A 22,594-nucleotide genomic window follows, 5' to 3' on the forward strand; every position below is an offset into this window, starting at 1 on the left:
TCTATCAGACCTTCATAGAAAACAGTAGACCTAATACCAATACTCTCAAAACTATTCCACAAAATAGAAACAGAAGGAACATTACCCAATTTCTTCTATGAAGCTACAATTATGCTTACACATAAACCACACAAAGACCCAACAAAGAAAGAGATCTTCAGACCAATCTCCCTAATGAACATCAATATAAAAATACTAAATAAAATTCTTCCAAACCAAATCCAAAAACACATCAAAACAATCATCCATAATGATCAAGTAAGCTTCATCCCAGGGATGAAAGGATGATTTAATATACAGAAATCCACCAAATAATCCACTTTATAAAAAACTCAAAGGAAAAAAACCACACAATCATCTCATTAGATACTGAGAAATATTTGACAAAATTAAACACCCCTTCTTAATAAAAGTATTGGAAAGATCAGGAACTCAAGGCCTAAAGCACTATACAGCAAATCAGTAGCTGACATCAAACTAAATGGTGAGAAACTTGAAGCAGTCCCACTGAAATCAGGGACTAAACAAGGATGCCCACTCTCTCCCTACCTATTCAATACAGTACTGGAAGTCCTAGCCAGAACAATCAGATAATAAGAGGAGGTCAAAGGGATACAAATTGAAAAATAAGTAGTCAAAATATCACTATTTGCAGATGGTATGACAGTATACTTAGGTGACCCCAAAAATTTCACCAGAGAACTCCTACAGCAGATAAACAACTTTAGCAACTTTGTCTGGATATAAAATTAACTCAAATCAGTAGCCCTCCTATACTAAAAGAATAAACAAGCTAAGAAAAAAAATTAGAGAAATGGCATCCTTCACAATACTCCCAAATAATATAAAATACCTTAGTGTGACTCTAATTAAGCAAGTGAAAGATCTGTATGACAAGAACTTCAAGTCTCTGAAGAAAGAAACTGAAGATCTCAGAAGATGGAAAGATCTCCAATGCTCATGGACTGGCAGGATTAAAATAGTAAAAATGGCCATCTTGCCAAAAGCAATCTACAGGTTCAATGCAATCCCCATCAAGTCATAGAGTTAGAAAAAGCAATTTGCAAATTCTTTGGAATAACAAAAAAAATAAAAACAGGATAGTGAAAACTATTCTCAACAATTAAAAGAACTTCTGGAGCAATTACCATATCTGAACTAAAGCTGTGTTACAGAGAAATGGAGATTAAAAACTGTATGGTATTGGTACAGAGACAGGAAGGTAGACCAATAGAATGAAATTGAAGATCCAGAAACTAACCCACACACCTATGGTCACTTGATCTTTAACAAAGGAGCTAATACCATCTCGTGGAAAAAAAGATAGCATTTTCAACAAATGGTGCTGGTTTAATTGGCAGTGTCCGTGTAGAAGAATGCAAATCAATCCATTCTTTTTGCCCTGTACAAAGCTCAAGTCCAAGTGGATCAAGGACCTCCACATAAAGCAGATACACTCAAATTAATAGGAGAGAAAGTGGGAGAAAGTCTCGAACACATGGGCACTGGGAAAATTTTACTGAACAGAACTTCTGGGCATATAACCCAGATGCTCCAACATACAACAAAGACACATGCACCACAATGTTCATAGCAGCCCTATTTATAATAGCCAGAAGCTGGAAAGAACCCAATGTCCTTCAGTAGATAAATAGATACAAAAATTGTGGTACATTTACACAATGGAGTACTACTCAGCTATCAGAAACAATGACTTTATGAAATTCTTAAGAAAATAGATGCACCTAGAGAATATCATCCTGAGTGAGATAACCCAGTCACAAAAGAACAGACATAATATGCAGTCACTGATAATTGGATACTAACCCCAGAAAGCTCTGAACACCCCAGAAACAACTCACAGACTATATGAAGTTCAAGAAAAAACAAAGGCCAAAAAAAAAAAAAGAAAATGAAAAACCATTATGTTTAATCTTTACATACCAAGAAAACTTTGACTACTTCTAGGTTACATTTTGTTTTACATGTACTTTATGCTCATTGTAACTAGTAAGATTTTAATGCACACTATCAAACCTTTAAAAAAGTCAAGTACTGACAAAAATGTATTCACATACTTTTATGCATAAATGCTTAAAATCTGTACATTTATCTTTGTTTATTAAAATAAAGTTGTTCCATTTAAAAAATAAAAGAACACCAATGGCTAATGTTCTATGATCAAGAATGGCATATGGGCCCTGATAAAATTGCAAAGCTTCTATAAAGCAAAGGACACTGTCATTAGGACAAAACAGCAACCACAGAATGGGAAAAGATCTTTGCCACTCCTACATCAATTAGAAGGCTAATACCCAATATATACAAGGAACTCAAGTTAGACTCCAGAAAATCAAATAACCCTATTAAAATATGGAGTACAGAGCTAAACAAAATTCTTAACTGAGAAATATAGAATGGCTGAAAAGCATCTGACTTAGTCAGGGTTTCTATTCCTGCACAAAAATATCATAACCAAGAAATAAGTTGGGGAGGAAAGGGTTTGTTCAGCTTATACTTCCATATCGCTGTTCATCACCAGAGGAAGTCAGGACTGGAATTCAAGCAGGTCATGAAGCAGGAGCTGATGCAGAGGCCATGGAGGGATGTCACTTACTGGCTTGCTTCCCCTGGCTTGCTCAGCTTGCTTTCTTATACAACCTAAGACTACCAGCCCAATTATGGAACCACCCACAATGGGCTGGGCCCTCCCCCCTTGATCACTAGTTGAGAAAATGCCTTACAGTTGGATTTCATGGAGACATTTTCCCAACTGAGGCTCCTTTCTCTGTGATTAACTCCAGCTTGTGTCAAGTTGACACAAAACCAGCCAGTACAGCATCTAAAGAAATGTTCAACATCCCTAGTCATCAGGAAAATGCATATCAAAACGAGCCTGAGATCCCACCTCACGTCAGTCAGAATGGCTAGGATCAAAAACTCAGGTGACATCAGATACTGGCCAGGACATAGAGAAAGAGGAACACTCCTCCACTATTGGTGGGGTTGTAAGCTGGTACAACCACTCTGGAAATCAGTCTGGCAGTTCCTCAGAAAATTGGACATAGTACTACCTGAAAACCCAGCTATTCTACTCCTGGGAATATACTAAAAGAAGCTCCAACATCTAACAAGGACACATGTTCCACCATGTTCATAGCAGCTTTATTTATAATAGCCAGAAGCTGGAAAGAACCCAGATGTCCTGCAACCAAGGTATAAATACAGAAAGTGTGGTACATTTAGACAATGGAGTACTACTCAGCTATTAGAAACTTAGGCAAATGGATGGAACTAGAATCCATCATCCTGAGTGAGATAACCCAGTCACAAAAAAATATACATGGTATGCAGTCACTGATAAGGGATACTAGCTCCAGAAAGCTCTGAATACCCAAGAAACAATTCACAGACATTATGAAGCTCAAAATGAAGGAAGGCCAAAATGTGGATGCCTCAGTCCTTCTTAGAAGAGAGAACAAAACACTCAAGGGAGGAAATGCAAGGTCAAATAGAGGAACAGGTATTGAAGAAAAGATCATTCAGAAGCTGCCTTACCCAGGGATCCACCACATATGCAGTAACCCAATCCAAGCACTATAGTTGCTGCCAAGAAGTACTTACTGACAGGTACCAGACAGAGATGCCTCCTCAAGGAATATGTTAGAGTCATATAGATACAGCTGAGCATACCCGCAGTATCGGCATCAGACTGAACACGGGAACCCCAGTGATGGTGCTAAAAACGGACTAAAGGAGATGAAAGGGGTTGCAAACTCATGGGAAGAACAACATTATCAACCAACCCTCCAAAACTCCCATGGACTAAAACAGCAACCTTTGAGCACACATTGAGAAACCTATTGATCCAGTTACATATGTAGCTGAAGATACCAGTGTCTGGCATCAATGTGAGTAGCTTTTGGTCCAAGGAGGGCATGTTTTCCCAATGTAGGGGAAAGCCAAGGCAATAGGGCGGAGAGGGTAATTAGGAGGGTGTGCACCTTTGTAAAGCAAATGGAGGGGAAAATGGGAGCAGGGTGGGGGAAAGGAATAACATCTCAAATATAAATACAGAGTGTCTAATTAAAAAAAGAGAAGGAAAAAAAAGAAATGGAAACAAAATACTCACAGGAAGAAATACAGACACAAAGTATAGAGCAGAGACTGAAGGAAAGGCCACCCAGAGACTACCCCACCTGAGGATCCATTTCATGTACAGTCACCAAACCCAGACAATATTTTGGATTGCAAGGAGTGCATGCTGACAGGTGCCTGATATAGCTGTCTCCTGAAAGGCTCTGCCGGAGCCTGACAAATTCAGAGGCAATGCTCGAATCCAATCATTGGACTGAGCATGGGGACCCTAATGGAGGAGTTAAAGAAGGAACTGAAGAAACTGAAGGGTTTGCAACCCCATAGGAAAAACAACAATATCAACCAACCAGACCCCCAGAGCTCCCAGAGACTAAACCACCAACCAAAGAGTACACATGGAAGGACCCATGGCTCCAGCCACATGTGTAGCAGAAGATGGCCTTATCAAGCATCAACGGGAGGAGAGGCCCTTCATCCTGTGAAGGCTTGATGCCCCAGTGTAGAAGAATGCTAGAGCAGGAAGGGAGGAGGGATTGGATGGGTGAGTGGGGGAGCATAGAGGCAGGGGGAGGGGAAATGGGATGGGGGGTTCCAGAGGTAAAACCAGAAAAGGGGATAACATTTGAAATGTAAGTAAAGAGAATATCCAATAAAAGAAAAGAAAGTAGTTTAGTAAGAAATATTCTAGCTATAATTTATAATAGAAATATATATCTTATTGTTACTTTTAATTATAATGGACTCAAAGCATAATATCTAATATATATCTTCAGTATTCTATGCAGTCTTATTTAAGTTCACATTTTAACAAAATTATTAATATCAACAAAGAAATGCCTAGTTGAGCATTAGTTCTATTTTTCCCACTTTCCATCATAGTAATAAATTCTTCTAACTAGACATGTAGTTCCACACACTAAAATTATAAGTAAATCAATTTAGTTTTTATCAAATCTTGAAGAAAAATTACTTAAAAGTATGGATAAGTTTCTTCAATACAAGCATATAGGTACAATCACATTTGCATTTTTGGTGATTTCTAAAAAATTATTTTAATATTGCCTGAACATTATAAGACTTACACAATTTTGCCATAAAGGTGACTGTAGCTAATATAAAGGATTAAAGATAAACTAGAAACAGTTGCTACTGACTATTAATAATACATGATGCAAATCCTATACATTAAGAAAAACAATTATGAACTTTTCATTACCTTTACATTAGGCTTCTTTGTTGAAACTCCTCTGTACCAACCTAAAAAGATATTAAAATAACATTATGGTCATTCTGTAAGAGATATAACTGTAATTTCTAAAAGCAGGTGAATGTGAAATTTTCCATAATATATTTCAGCTTCATAAGGATCTACAACTGTCCTAGCAGTTTACTCCTGAAGTAAGAGGTTTTATTCAGTTTTATTTTACATGGCAGATAGGAAGTACAGGCTAGACTGTTTCCTCACTCTCCAATGAGGCATACTATACTATTCCCTTGTTTGTTGTTACTGTTTCTGCTCAGCTGCTAACATTTGTATTCCTTTTATTAGAGAAGACCAACCTTTTTCTTTCCAGCATTCATATACAGCAATACTAATAAAAGTTTCAATTATACACAGAAGTATAATTATCAAGCAAAGGAAATCTTATTGGCAACTTTTCTCAGTTCTAATCTATTACTTTCTCAGTTTTGCTATAATTTACTCATGTTTGAGAGGAAACAGCAGGTAAGAGTATAAACAAATACATCTTGTTTTACATGTACTTTATGCTCATTGTAACTAGTAAGATTTTAATGCATACTATCAAACCTTTAAAAAAGTCAAGTACTGACAAAAATGTATTCGTATACTTTTATGCAAAAATGCTTAAAATCTGTACATTTATCTTTGTTCAATTTAAAAAAGAGTATAAACAAAGAAAAGCACTTACAAAAGGAATAAAAATGGAGAGTATACATAACAGTTATTATTAATCGAAAACTTTTATTACTAATTTTACATATTGGAATTAGAAAATTTTCCATGTTCTAATCTTAAAATTTCACAACAATGCTATGAAAGGGGGAGAATTCTAATTTTCTCACATGAAAACAAGACACTAGAAAAGAATAGAAAAATCTGCTTTTAGTAACAGCAGCTATGACAATAAACTTCAATAATGAGTTTCACAAATTCAGTCTCTAAAAACCTTGAGAATGAATGAATGAAGCCATGAAAATGCATCAAAGCTACAGTATTCAAAGCTGTGGGGTATTGAGGGAAAAATAGGCAACCAGTCCACAGAACAAAAGATGACATCCATAACCGGACCCACACAGACTTCTACTGACCCTCAACAAAGTAACAATGGCACAATAGGAAAAAGATATTTTCAGCAAATGATGTTAGAACAACTGGTTCAACTTGTAGAGAGATAGAGAGATAGAGATAGAGGGGGGGAGTACAGCCCCCATCTGGGGCAGAGACCCCCACCCCACTGTCCAACAGAGGCCACACCAACCACTAAAAGTCCAGGTAGGCAGCCCAACCACAGACCTCCTACTCTCTCTTGATGCTCACCCACTTTAACCCAACCCAACCGAACCATCTTCTCCTTGTCACTGAAACCTTCAACCTGCAATCTGTTGTTCTGCTTGCAAGGTGTGCTATGGCAATGATGACACGGCACACCTTCTCTTTCTACCTTTTAGTTAATTTGGCTAAGGATCTGACAATCTTACTGATTTTTTTTTCAAAGAAGCAACTCTTTGTTTTATTAATTCATCTTATTATTGTTGTATGTGTTTCTGTTTTATTGATTTCAGCCCTATGTCTGATTATTTGTCATCTATTCTTTTTGGCGTGACTCCTTTTTGTTCTAGAGCTTTCAAGTGTGTTAATAAGTCTGTTAAATCACCAACATGAGATCTCTCCAATTTTTTTTTATATAGGCACCTGCTGCTATGAACTTTCCTCTTAGACAAGCTCTAGCATGTCTCTGTTTAAGTTTTGTCTGAACAGCATGTCTATTGGTAATAATGGGGTATTGAAATCAACCACTGCAGTGAAAACTTAAGGGTTCTTTGGAAAATCAGTTGTGTTGGATGGTGTTTCGCTGGAGCAAACATATGAAGAAGTGTTTTCCTAAATCAGACACAGAGAAAGGATGTTCTGCTAAAACAAGCACATAAAAGGACGTGTGATGAGAGACTCTTTGCTAGAGACACACATGTATTGGTCTGCCTTGCATTGCATAGTTGAGCTGCCTTTGTAAGGATTCCTTAGAGAGAAACAAACAAACAAACAAACAAACAAAAAAACTTCTGGTGTTGTACTGCAGTTTCTTGCCTTTTCTGTGACAAAGTGATGTCAGCTGAGACAGATGCACGTGCAAGACACATAGAAGACACATGATATTTGGAGGGTATAAATAAGACTTGACAAAGTGTCAGGGGCAACTTGGCTTACTTATAGAACTAGCTGTGCAGAGCTTGTTGGTCTCAAGTCTTCACTGATCTTCACTTCCCCAAAAGAGGCACAATTGAGAACTCCTGGTGTTCTTCTTGACCCTGTTCCCTCCTGCTGACTCATGCTGAGGCTCAGGCCTGACTGTGTCTGATAAGTAGTGCCTCTGCTCCTGATTCATGTTTGCTCTCCCAACTCTACCAAACTGAACTGCTGGTGTATCCATAAAGTGTTTGTGAGTGGATCAAGCTGCCGCTGCCTGCTAACCAATAAACTGAACTGCTGATTTCCAGACAACACAGATGACAGTTGCTCCAAAGAACCTTTCTAAACAGGTCCACTCCCCACCCCATACTTTCTTTTCCACTGCCTCTGGTGGGTGGTGGGCTACAAGGGAGGTTAAAGTGTTTAAGAACCATTATTAAAAGAAGACTTTGAAAAAATTAAAGTTACAACCTACTATCACTGTGTGAGGGCCAATATGTGATTTAACTATTTAGTGTGTATTTTATAAACATGGGTGTCCTTGTATTTGGTGCATAGTTGTTAGGAACTATAATGTTCTCTTGGTAGATTTTTCCTTTGATGAGTATGTAGTGTCCTTCCCCATCTCTTTTGAGTAGTTTTGATCTGAAGTCTCTTTTGTAGAATATTAAAATGGCTACACAAGCTAGCTTCTTGAGTCTATTTGCTTGGGATATCTTTTTCCATACTATTACCCTGAGTTGCTATCTATGTTAAGGTGTGTTTCTTGGTTATAGCAGATGGATAGTTCCTAGGTTTCCAATCCATTCTATCAGTCTGTGTCTTTTTACTGGGGAATAGAGGCCATTAATGTTCAGAGATATAAATGAGCAGTGTTTATTGATTCCTGTTTTTATTGTTGTGATGGTGGTGGAGGTGATAGTGTAAGGTTTTATCCCCTCCTTTTAGGAAAAAAATATATACAAGTCATAACTTTACTTCTCTTTCCCCATATTGAGTCACTAAATGTTCTTTTATCTTTTTCACAATTCCTTAATCTTCTTGATGAAAATTCAGACTGGGTTTCATTCTTTTCTAGCTGGGATGTGTAGCTGAAGAGTGGCAGAACTGCATTAGGCATACAAATATATAGTAGCTAAAAAAATGGAATGAATCTAAAAGATATGAGGTAATAAGATATGATATCCATGACAAGTCTGGTGGTCAGTTTACACTAATGTACATATGTCTTTATACAGTCTCTAACACACACTGACTCAAAAAAAATGGAAGAGGCAGTTGACAGGAATAAGAAACACTAAGGTTCTATGTTTACCTTTTACTGCTATAAATTTCTCCAGGAAAGACTAGGTTTATCAAATACGTTAAGTCAGAATTGCTTAATATAAATAGTATAAATTCTAAGAGACCAAAAACACACACTTTCAAAGATCTATGTAAACTCCCTTTTTGAAAAAGTTAAGACATAAAATTAAGAACTGGTTCAAATATACACATAAATAGCAGCTATACTTCTATTCTCACCAACAAGATGTTGATAAATACACTGTCAAGAAGATTTATCATTACAACAAAATGATAATCACTAAACCTGAAACCAGAAGGGATGAGTATAAAGAGCTTCCATTTGCTTCTCTGGAAAGCAAATGACTCTTCCAAGATTAAATGCTCAACATCATTAGCCATCAGGGAAATGCAAATCAAAACAACCCTGAGATTCCACCTCACACCAATCAGATTGGCCAAGATCAAAAATTCAGATGATAGCAGATAGTGGCAAGGATGTGGAGAAAGAGGAACACTTCTCCACTGTTGGTGGGGTTGTAAACTGGTACAACCACTCTGGAAATCAGTCTGGTGATTCCTCAGAAAATTGGACATAGTACTACCTGAAGACCTAGTTATTCCACTTCTGGGCATATACCTCAGAGAAGCTACAACATACAACAAAGACACATGCACCACAATGTTCATAGCAGCTCTATTTATAATAGCCAGAAGCTGGAAAGAACCCAGATGTCCTTCAGTAGATGAATGGATACAAAAATTGTGGTACATTTACACAATGGAGTACTACTCAGCTATCAGAAACAATGACTTTATGAAATTCTTAAGAAAATGAATGCATCTAGAGAATATCATCCTGAGTGAAGTGGCCCAGTCACAAAAGAACAGACATAATATGCAGTCATTGATAATTGGATACTAACCCCAGAAAGCTCTGAACACCCCAGAAACAACTCACAGACTATATGAAGTTCAAGAAAAGAAAAAAGAAAAAAAAAAACAGTATGCTTAATCCGTACACACCAAGAAAACTTTGACTAATTCCAGGTTACATCCTGTTTTACATGTACTTTATGCTCATTGTAACTAGTAAGATACTATCAAACCTTTAAAAAAAACCAAGCACTGACAAAAATGTATTCGTATACTTTTATACAAAAATGCTTAAAATCTGTACATTTACCTTTGTTTTTTAAAATAAAGGTGTTCAATTAAAAAAAATAAAATATAAAGAAAGAAAGAAAAAAATTTTTAAAAAAAGAAAAGATTCCTTCCCTATAAAACCTGTCCACAATTATTGATAAAGCCTACACTATTCATATCCATGACTTTATCCACGACCCCCTTATTTGTACATATGGTCTGTGTGTGCACATGTGCTATGCATGTGCATGTGAACATTGAATGTCTTTCTCAAACACTCTCCATTTTATTTTTTGAGACAGAGTCTCTCACTGAACCTAGGGCACACCAATTCATCTAAACAGGCTGGTCAGTGAGTTTCATTAATCTACCTGTCTCCACCTCAACAATGACAGGATTACAGGTGTGTAGTCCTGAACTCAAATAAATATGTGTGAGGACTGAAGATCCCAACACAGGTCTTCCTGTTTGCATGACAATTACGTTATTAACTAAGCCACCTGCAGCCCCATAGACCCCTTATCAGCACTGATATCACTCATAATTCTAATGCTTCAACTAACTTTTACTTATAACTCATCTTCACACAAAATACTATCTAAAGCTACCCATCTGTTGGATGTCTTTTTGATCAAGGCTTAAAAAGAAACTCCAGCCAAAACCAAGATACAAAAAGTAAATTGGGAAATACAAGAAACTAAAATAAACTGAAATTTCACTTTTGATTTGGTATCCCAAGGTCAGACTAAGATAAAAGGAAAAAGAAATACTACCTGAGGACTTAGCTATACCACTCCTGGGCATATACCCAAAAGAAGCTCCAACATCTAACAAGGACACATACTCCACCATGTTCATAGCAGCCTTATTTATAATAGCCAGAAGCTGGAAAGAACCCAATGTCCTTCAACAAAGGAATGGGTACAGAAATTGTCGTACATTTACACAACTATTAAAAACAACGGCTTCATAAAATTCCTAGGCAAATGGATGGAACTTGAAAATATCATCCTGAGTGAGGTAACCAATCACAAAAGAACACTCATGGTATGTACTCACTGATAAGCAATACTAACCCAAAAAACTTGAATGCCCATGAAACAACTCAGGAATGCCAGAAGGTGAATGCCTCAGTCCTTCTTAGAAGGGAGAACAAAACACTCATGGGAGGAAATAAAGGGACAAATAGAGGAGTGGGGATTGGAGAAAAGATCATCCAGAGACTGCCTCACCTGGGGATCCACCCCATATGCAGCCACTAAACCCAAACACTATTGCTGATGCCAAATAGTGCGTATTGGTAGGAATCTGATATAGATGCCTCCTCAGAGGCTCTGCCAGAAGCATACTGATAGAGGAGGATGCTTGCAGCTAGCCATCAGACTGAACACGAGGACCCCAATGAAGGAGCTAGTGAAAGGACTGAAGGAGATGACAGGGTATGCAACCCCATGGAAAAAACAAAATTATCAACTAACCAAACCCACCACAGCTCCCAGGGACTAAAACACCAACCAATGAGTTCGCACTGAGAGACCCATGGCCCCAGGTGCATATGCAGCAGAGGATGGCATTCTCTGGCATCAATGGGAGGAGAGCCCTTTGAACAAGTGAAGGCTCGTTTTCCCAGTGTAGGGGAATGCCAATGTGCTCAGGTGGGAAAGGGTGGTTGGTAGAGAGAGTACCCTCATAGACACAATGGGAGGGGGAATGGAATTGGGGGAAGGGAATAACATCTGAAATATAAATGCAGGGAATATCTAATAAAAAAGAAAAAAATTCTTAGTCTATACTATTTATTATTGAGGATGAAAGTTTTTCTTGAAAAGGCAAACTGTCCTCTAAATCAGGTTTACAAAAACGTCTTGCAATTACAACTCCTTCACTGACGCAAGAAATACATAAAACATTTTACGCTTAAAAGAGCAGAGCAAAGAGCTGCTGCAAAGTAAATTTAAAGGGTAGGAGGAATCCAATTAAAAAACTATTGGAGGGGGGACCAGGAAAGGGGGCAACATCTAGAATGTAGATAAATAAAACGTTTTCTTTTCATTCCATCCAACTGCCCCTAGAAGCTTGCAGCTATGGCTGCTGTGTTATGTGTGCATCAGTAGATGGCAGAGAGAAGAGGGAAGTTATGTCTAAGCTCAATATTCTGACCTATGAACATTTGGATGATTAGTAGCCTCACACTTCCTAAAAAAAAAAAAGCAAGTCTGAGATAACCACCAGTCTAACAGTGACTCAGACAGGGAGCTAGCCTGAGACAAACACCAATCCCATGCTGCCCAAGCCCTGGAAGACTCCTGGGACTGGAAGCAAGCTGAAGACTAAAAGAATCCCCTCCTGGAACTGAAGGCCCAGGGCAGGAGTGAACTTGAAACAGATGACCCTCCCATGGGACCACTTAAGTATGCCAGGTGAAGAGCAAGCCCAAGATGGCAACCAGACCAGTGCTATGGGACCTGGACAGGGATCTGGCCTGAGACAACCATCAGTCGGGTGCCACACAGGCCTGGGGAAGCAAACCATGCCTGAGATGACCCCTGCCTAGCACCATAATGCATGAGTGGGGCATAGTACTCCTGAGATAGCCCTAGACACTCAGAAACCCTGGAAGCCTCTTAAAGGAGCAAGAAAGTGTGGAGAAATGGAAGAGAAAATTAAACAGAAGGATGTGAGCACAATGAAGAAAGGCAGAACAGGAGACTCAAGGGTCATGAGGAACAGCCTAAGAAAAGTAGCCAGTGATGCCACCTGGGATCATGGTGAGTCTTGGCCTGTGTTGCCACAGCGGGAGGGGTGTAGCAGGGGGGAACGTGATGTTTTCTTGCTTGCTTTCTTCTTTTGCATCAGTAATTTTTCTTGCATTTATTTAAACAGTTCTCAAGACATTTGAGTGAACTGGGCTTCCTTTGGTAAGCAAAGGACCTGAAAATCATATTTAAAAAATAAAAAGGCAACCTTCATCCATGACACAGGTATGGTGATCCCTCATTCCATACTTTGAAGAATAAATATTTTCATATAGTCTAAAAGCTAGAAGAAGAAAAGTACAGTTTTGGTGGAATGTATTGCCATTTGCTGATAATTAGTTGAATGATATTACACCATTATATCCTTGTTACAGCCTTTTGCAGGCATGCATCTGTAGCTCTCATTCCCTGCTCTATAATACAAAGTACATAAAGGCTGACAGATCCACATTAAGCATTTGCTGTATGGAAAGATCTTTGTTCTAATACTGGCAACATACAGTTACAGCATATTTTAACACTTAATTGCAGATATATTGAATATGGCAAGTTTCATGGACTCCTGAAAGAAAATTATTTTTATTTATTTATTTTATTGATAACTTAAGAATGGTTCTTGTTAAGCATTGATATTTAGAAAGAAAAGTAAAAACTAAACTTGTTTATTGTTGCTTTTTGACATCTGATAGCATTTTACACACAGGCTTCAATCTTCAGAATACCCTAGATTCAGTTAAAAAAAAAAAACTTTTAAATGAAGTTTTGTACAACAGAAACTTCTCAGCAGTCAAAAATTGGGCAGTAAAAAATATGTGCAAAACATATTTTTCTGAAAACACTTAACTTTGAACAAAGCACCAAACTACACAAATGCAGAATGAAAACAGCATTTCAACTCCACCAAAAGTAGTCATCGTAAAAGGTGTAAAAGTTACCTAACCTCACTAGGCACTGTTCACTTTTTAAACAGGAGACAGCAAAACATATTGTCCACAAACAATATCCCAGATCTATGGCAAGTTTCAGAAAGTCTTCAACTTCATGCTTTAATAGCAACAAGGTGAGTAGGATCCTGATCAAGAACGAGGCCTGTGTCCTCCACGACTGGAGTAAGGAGAAGGTGACCGACCACGTTCTATAAATCTGATCCCTGTCTCGAGCTGCTCTCCATCCTCCTCCTCCTCCACCTCCTCATCTGTATGATCTGCTATATTAGTCCTGGTCATCATAACCCCAATCATAACTTCTGTCATAATAGTCCCAGTGTCATAAACTGCCATAAGTGGGTCTCCCCATATAAATTCCTGGTGTTGGGTGGGGTATGGAGCCTTTTTGTTATGGAGAAATTGACCCTAATTAGATGTCCACCAAGCTCCATCCCATTGGCACATTTTTTAGTTTCTTTGGCATCATCTTCATTTTCAAAATATACAAAGGCAAATCCTCTTAACTGTCTAGACTACTGGTCATACACAATAGACATGTAACCAATGGGACTATATTTAGAGAACAATTCTCTTAGATCTCTTTCTGTGGTATACAAGCTCAATCCAAACACTCCAAGACAACAGTTGGGGTCAGGTTTTGCTCATTTCCCCATAAGATGCCTGTGAGTAGACATGGGAGAATAGCTGTGGCTGTGGTGTCTGTAATAATCTCTGCTTTAAGATCTGCTTTGGGATTGTCTTTGAGAGCAAGATCTTGTATAATGCCTTCTAGAACTTCTTTTGAATCTAGACATAGATTCAGATCTTCAGATCTGGACCTTGACTTTGATCACCTTGAATCTTCCTTGGAGAGAGACCTTGTAGGTGTATGCTGTGAAGACTTCCCCAATCTGTGAGCACTTCCACTTTGGGAAGCAGAACAGGATTCCCCGCTTTCCGTAGTTCTGCTCGCCGCTGTCATTCATGACTCCAGGTTGCTGTCACCGTTGCTAGCCTTTACTGAAGCTTCCAAGCTCCCACCTTCCTTACAGAACCTTCACTACAGCCTCACACAATGCACTATGCAACACTTTGAGAGTAATCAAAAGCCAGCACACTCCGCACCACCTCTGCACTGGTCTAACGTGTTGCCTTCTGAGGGATGTGTAGAACTAGCCCTGAGGACAAAAGAGTTGACTTTGCCCCTAGCCACCTATAGTACTCCACATAGTGGCAGCTGATTGGGAACCTAGCTAGACCCCTGTCACAAAAGAGCACTCATAGTATATACTCACTTATAAACAGATACTAGCCCCCCTACACCCCCCCAAAAAAAAAGGCTCAGAATACCCAAGAAACTATCCACAGAACTTATAAAGCTCATAAAGAAGGAAGACCAGAATGTGGATGCCTCAGTCCTTCTTAGAAGGGAAAACAAAACAGGAGGAAATACAAGGTCAAATAGAGAAGCAGGGATTGAAAAAAAGATCTACAGAGACTGCCTCACCTGGAGAACCACCCCATATGCAGCCACCAAACCCAAGCACTATTGCTGATGCCAAGAAGTGTTTACTGGCAAGAACCAAATATGGATGTCTCCTCAGAGGCTCTTCCAGAGTCATACAGATACAGATGATGGTGTCTGCAGCTAAACATCAGACTGAACATGGGAACCCCAATGAAAGAGCTAGAGAAAGGACTGAAAGAGCTGAAAGGTTTGCAACCTCATGGGAATATCATCAACCAGCCAAGGCACTGAGGTGGAAAGGGTGATTGGGAGAGGGAGCACTTTCATGGAAGCAGGTTGAGGGGGAGAAGGGAGGGGAGTGGGGGAAAAGAAATAACATTTGAAATGTAAATACAGAGAATATCCAATAAAATGGGGGGGGAGTGGATGGAAAAAACTGATTTCAGGAAGTTGTCCTCTAACCTCTCTTCATGCACTGTGGCACACTTTTCCATACAGAAATACCACACATATGTATGATCACACATGCAACAATAAATAAATAAATGTCATATGTAATCAAATGACATGAAAAATTAAAGTATGACATCAAACTCCATTTCTGACATATAAATATTAGTGTCTCTTTTATACCAGGGATTTTAAAATTCAAGAGTGTAGTGGTTGCTTTTCTTGTACTATGACAGAATATCGGACAAAGAAGCTTAAGGAAGGATTTATTTTAGCTCACGGCTTGAAGAGATAGAGTCCACTGTAACAGGCACAGGGCAGTTGGTCACACACTACCTCTAAAGTAAGGCAAAAAAGAAAGATACACACAGCACTCAGCTACCTGCCTCCTCTTTCCCTTTTTAGTCCCAGACCCCAACCTGTGAAAAGGTGCTTTGGTGAATTTTCCCTCCTCAGATAAATTACATCTCTGTAAATTCCTTCAAAGACATGCCTAGACATCTTCTAAATGATGTTGGGTGGGGTATGGAGATTAACCACCACAAAGTTATTTACAGTACCTTCTGCTTAAGCAGTTGGTTCAGAAAAAAAAGAAGAAGAAGAAAGAAAGAAAAATATTATGGGAATCTGGTTTTAAACAAAATAACCATGTTACTCTCTGAGTTGAAGGCCAGCCTGTTCTATAGAGTGAGTTCCAAGACAGCCAAGACTACACAAAAAAACTCCGTCTCAAAAAACTAAAAACAAAAAAACAAACAAAATAACTATGTTAGGCTGAAGAGTGAGAAACAAGCCACAGGTTTCAGAAGACCTGGATTGACTTTCAAAGATAATGAATTCATAAAAATATTATAAACTATATAAAGGTCATCAATGTACAAAAAGAGAGAAGAAACTGAGAATATGAGACAATTACTGGAGAGGAAGAACAATGATTTGTGACTACAAATACCATTAATAAGTGTTCAATGATTACTTGATGTGAGAATTAGGTGAGGGTTGTGAGATTTACATGTGTCCTCTTAACTGTGCATTACATCTTCCTTAGTCACACCACTTTGTATAAATTAAATCACTTCAAATCAACTTGAATAAATAAATAGGGTTTACTTTCTTCACTTTAATTCTGTTATATTAAACAAGCAAATAAATACGACAAATACAAATAACAAAAATCTATTTAAATGTTCTATTTTTTAAGATTTATTTATTTATTTATTATGTATACAGCATTCTGCCTGCATGTATATGTACAGATCAGAAGAGGATATCAGATAACTTTATATGATTTTTTTAATGGTTGTGAGCCACCATGTGGTGGCTGGGAATTCAGGACCAGGACCTCTGGAAGAACAGCCAGTTCTCTTAACCTCTGAGCCATCTTTCCAACCCCCAAAAAATTCTTAATCTTGGTATAAATATGATATTAATTTATATGAAAGGCAAAACACTTAAACACATGTATAAAAAGTGGTAATGACTTAGCCTTGTTCCACATTCTGTGCTGGAGGTTATACCATCTATAACTTCAACACTGATAAACATCACTTTGATAAATATACATTATTGTTGAGATTGTAAAATGAACTTGCTAGGCACCCATAGAGGCAAAAAGTACCTCTACAAATACTGTTGGTGGAGAAGCTGAAGAACAATGTGAGCAATGTTAACTCAAAGAATGGAGCCTCTATAAAGACCAGGCCATGTGACAGTCAACAATTAGCAGCCAAAGCAGATGCAAACCAAGCAAGAAAAGTCAAAAGTACTAACTGGAGCTCAAGGTAGTACCCCCTTTGACAAGACATTCCAAGCCTTTTTATCTCAAACATACATTTTTCACTGACAAAAGTAAAACAATCCAAACTTATCAGTCCCTAAGCCAATAACAAATACCCAGGTAGAGAGAGATCACGAACTAGCCAAAAGATACATAAAAGAACAAACAAACAAACAAACAAAACCCAAGGACAATCTCTTCTCTACCCTATAATTTAAAATAATCTTATTTAAATTTCTTAAAAATTAATTCGGGCTGTTAAAATAGCTCAGCAAATAAAAATATTTGTAGCACAAGTCTGGTGACCTGAGTTTAATCCTCAGCACCATGTAAAGCTGGAAAGAAAAAAAAACCAATTCCACAGCATTGTTTTCTGACCTCCACATAGGCACCATGGCACACATGCCTGTACATACAAGTAATAATAAAAAGAACTTTACTCATTTCCTTGTGAAGGACTTACTAGAATGAGTGCACATTCTAAAAACCATGTAAGAAACCAACAGTGAATTTGAAGGCCAGAAACAAAACCTACAACCTTTAAAGAAAAAATTCTTACTTGGTGTACTGCTGGTTTTGTGTGTCAACTTGACACAAGCTGGAGTTATCACAGAGAAAGGAGCCTCAGTTGAGAAAATGCCTCCATGAGATCCAGCTGTAAGGCATTTTGCCAACTACTAATCAAGGTGGGAGGGACTAGCCCATTGTGGGTGGTGCCATCCCTTGGCTCATGGTCCTGGGTTCTATAAGAAAGCAAGCTGAACAAGGTAAGGGAAGCAAACCAGTAAGTAACATCCCTTCATGGCTTCTGCACCAGCTCCTGCTTCCTGACCTCCTTGAGTTCTAATCCTGACTTCCTTTAGTGATGAACAGCAATGTGGAAGTGTGAGCTAAATAAACCCTTTCCTCCCCAACTCACTCTTGGTCATGATGTTTTGTGCAGGAATAGAAACCCTGACTAAGACACTTGGTATATCAATAAAAATATGCATAGCTTTCAAATTCTTAGTGTCTTGTTCAAGTATATAACTAATAACAGACAAGAAAGTGTCAATCAATTATAAATCTAAAAAACTTTTAGCAGAATTCAAACCCCCAAAGTATTCAAAAGGCTGACTTTCAAGATTATCTTTCCATTATTTTTACTAAAAAACTTAAAAAGAATAATCTTGTATATTTATGCACATAATTTAATGCTATTTTAAATCTTCATTCATGATCTATAACTATAAAGTTGGTAATCGGCAACAACTAAATATGCATTCAAAATCTGGGAATTTTTTTCCATGTGAACCATTATTGTCTCGAAACTAGTTATCTTAGAAAACCCTAAACACATCTGAATAATACTACCACAGAATGGTGCCACACAGATTCATTAGTTAAACTGCTCTGGAACTAGTATCACACACATGCCCAGAATCATTACAAGTATCTATTTTAACTATCTTACAGAAAGAAAATTTGAGAATTAGCAAGGTTATGGTCATTGCCCTTAACCATCCACAATGAAGCTATACACAGAACTCTAGTTTCTCAAAATCCACCTCACTATCATCTCTAAGAAGTCAAGAGTGTTTCCATTGTAAATACAAAATAAAACAACAGTGACTAGTCAAGAATTCTAAACACAAAGAATATCTACCAGATTGAATTGCCTAAAACTAATCATCAATTCCCATGACATGAGAAATTATCATTTTGAAACTCTAATAAATTTTATTTCAAATATATACACAAAACTATAAGACAAATCAAAGCTCAACAGAGACTATCTGCAAGCTTCAACAAACAGTAAACACAAGCCTACCTAAAACATCAAACTGAAGCTTCTTTTTATGATAGCCCATGGGCTATTACTAGCTTAAATTTACAAGAGTGAATTTTTTTTTCCTTTTGACCAGTGAACCATGGCTTCAAACTACCACTATTTATAAAATTACATCTGACAAATATACTTAACTAAAATAACCTATCCAGAAAAAGAACAAGTTTCAATCAACCAAATAAACTTTATACATGGATCTCAAGATCTACGACGTCTTAAAAGTCATATTTTGACTCCATATTCAATTTTGCTGATTCATGTTGAGGCAAACTCAAAACTGGTACCAATAAGTAACTACAATAAGATCAGCTCAGGTTTTGGCTCTTGAACTGGCCATCTTGCTATAAAACTAGATTTTACAACATGACAACCAAGGACAAGCAAAGTAAGTCAAAGAAGTTGGTGAGTTATTATGGAACTGCACATATTTCATTCGGCCTAGTCTCTCCTTGTAATATACAGACTTCCATGGCCACTTTAAACTGTTAAATCTAAGAGTGGTAAGGTAGAAATTACCTACAGATCCATAGGGCTCAGTCTAGCTCAACAAAATCCTAAGACTAGTCTGTCTGCCTCTATCCTAAAATTCAGAATCATTCGTATTCACTGAGCAACCTACATACTTCTGTTACTTGCATGACATCTCAACAGATGGCAATTTTACCTCTATTTGTTAAGATTTTGAAAACTGAGAATCAGAAAGTTATTAAGTTCACACAGGATGGTATAATACAGTAACATTTGCTTTTATATTTTTATAGAGAGGCAAAATAAATAGATGTGAAGAGACTGCATTTAAAACTAACAGCGGTCTTTTCAAAACTAAGCATTCAATGAATTCCAGTTTAATACAAAGAGTAGACAGAAGAATCCTAAACCTTATCCTGCTACAAACCACTTCATATTTCTTTCATTTCCTTTTTAATTTTCTGGTCTAAAACACATAAGCAGTAATGTTTCTAGTGCTATGTAGGATATAAAGAAAAATGAAAACTATGATTAAATGCAACTGCTTTTACACATTAAACTTAATTTGCTAGAATAATAGAATGTTTTTCAAATATGTAGGTTTAAGTGTTGAGAAATGTACTATACAAATATACTTGAACTACTTTCACTTCAAATTCCATGATTTCTGAACATTAAAATAAGTTCCTATATTAATAAAAAAACAAAGTTTTAGAGCTATGAGTACCTTTCTTTTTATTGAAAAGCTGTAAACTTTATCCATATAACACCAGTAAGTAGCAGGGAATATATACCCACCAAGTACAGTGGAACCTAATGAGAACAGTATCCACCCATTGTTCTCTTGTATCATCTTTTTATAACATTAGTAATTATAACTGTGGGATGGTAAAACCATGCCAGGAAGAGTGGTAAGGTAGAGCAGGTTGAGACCCAAAGACTTGGTGGGAACATATCTGAGGCTTAGGCAACTCCCCCCTCCCTGCTAGACACCTGGCTTAGAATAAGTGCCACACTCCCCACATAAGGAAATGTGATAAGTGGTCATGTAGGCCCAGAACAGAGTTCTCCATGCTAATAGGTACCTAGAGGCCCTGAGGGCTTAGCCAATAAGCTTCTCTTCTCAGACATTCCTCTCTGCAAAAGGTATTTAATCTCAGGTCTACCCTAAGAAGTGGCTACAGTGGGTATACAACCATTTTACACATTGAACAGCCAATAAACAATATGGATAAACATGGATACCGACATGGGGGACATACAGGTCTTTATCTACAGAGCCACAGCCAAATCTCCCATAGAAGGCCTCTCTATGCTTCCAGCTTGCCTCTGCCTCCAGCAAGCTAAGGACAATCACCACAGAGACAAGGCAAAGCTCCCCATTCCCTGGGCTAGATGCTGTCCCCAACCCAAGGGCCCCCACTCAGTTCCGAAATTCGTAGCAGTGCCTGGATGTCCAAGAGTCAGAAAACCTCCTAAGCCCAGCCTTAGAACCCAGAACTAGCCCCAGCTTCTTCCCACATCTCAGAGGGCACTTTCCCACCCCACCCACCACCACCCCACCACCCCTCACCACCCCTACCATCCCCTAGTCCCCCAAGCAGTATCTTAGCACTTCCCTGAAGCTTAGAACACTAGGAGTTGGGCAGAATGTGGACCCACATAAACATTGCTTCTTTCTTTTCCATATCTGAGTCAGACTGTTAACTCCTTTTCTGCTACTGATTGTTGCTTGAACATTACAGTAATTCAAGATAGAAAACAAAAAAAAAAAAAAAAAATTAAATGGGAAATTAGCAGGGTATATGTGAGTCAAAAACACTCAAAGGAAATCAAAGTTTCTAGGAGATTAAACTTGAACTGACCTTGTCTGCTCACTAACTGATTTATTCTGGGAAACACAAAGACTGAACTCATTATTTTCTTTCTCTACATACAAAACAATTATGCTAATATTTGGCTTACTCAGCTCAAAAGAAAAGGAAAAGAATTCATCATTGTTTATAATACTTAGATCTCTCAAGAGACTTTTTTTAAGACAGGGTTTCTGTGTGTGTAGCCTTGGCTATTCTGGAATTTACTCTGTAGATGAGGCTGGCCTCAAACTCAGAGATCTGCATCACCCTACTTGTCCCCAGCAAGCATCACATAAGGTGCCAGACAGACAGGCTTGCAGTATCAGAGCATGCTATATGGGCATGAAGGGGAAAACCCCACAATACTAAAGTAAACTGCTGTCAGGGTTGTGGGTGGTAAGTGACTATTTGAAAAATTTCCTATTTGCAAATAACTGAGAAATGTCATACTCGGCTCTAGTAACAAACCATTACAATGTGATGATTAATATTCACTGCCAATTTGATTAAATTTACAATCACCATGAAAACAGACCTGATGATATATCTATGAGAATACCTCCAAAAGAGGGTAAAGAATTGAAAACGTACCCTAAATGTGGCACCATTCTGTGGGGTCTTGAAGTGAATAAAAGGAACTCCAAAAGAGCCTTGATCTCTGCTTCCTGACAAAAATGCTTCTGACCAGTTACCTCACGGTCCTAGGGCCATAACTTCCCCTCCAGATGCACTGTCTCTTTCTTTAGACTGATTTTGTCAGGTATTTTATCACAGCAACACAAAAGTAACTAACACACAAGTTGCAGTGGTAAGCACTACGGAAAGACAGCCACAGCCTATGTTCTCTCAAGAGGCACATAGCCTGAGAAGTCACTGAAAGAACATCTGGTCTGCCCAGGTTGAGAAAATCCATCCTTTCCCATATAACTAACCTTCTTGGCAAACAAAAGACTTTTTACTTTATTTCATGTATTTTTACTAAAATTGGTTTTTTTGTTACACCTATTTAGCTTGAATACATAGATGTGTACTTTATATATTTCTTTTCTCTTCTTTAAAATTGTTTACCTTTTTCTTTTTCTCTTATTCTTCAGACAGACCTTTTCC

The 22,594-nt window shown here is 37.9% G+C and overlaps 1 protein-coding gene and 1 pseudogene across 2 annotated transcripts in view; both read right to left on the reverse strand.

The window, feature by feature from the left end:
- DOCK3 (dedicator of cytokinesis 3) overlaps nt 1-22,594 on the reverse strand; it is a 331,413-nt gene that overhangs the window by 266,981 nt on the left and 41,838 nt on the right. Inside the window, exon 3 of the mRNA XM_080933917.1 lies at nt 5,315-5,355. Coding sequence (XP_080790043.1) covers nt 5,315-5,355 — 41 coding nt within the window. The remainder of the gene's footprint in view (nt 1-5,314; nt 5,356-22,594) is intronic.
- LOC308433830 (transformer-2 protein homolog beta-like) lies at nt 13,761-14,626 on the reverse strand (annotated as a pseudogene). The gene has a single exon. The product of its transcript is annotated as a transformer-2 protein homolog beta-like (transcript).

Source organism: Micromys minutus (genome assembly GCF_963924665.1).
Source record: "Micromys minutus genome assembly, chromosome: 21".
Taxonomy (NCBI): Eukaryota; Metazoa; Chordata; class Mammalia; order Rodentia; family Muridae; genus Micromys; species Micromys minutus.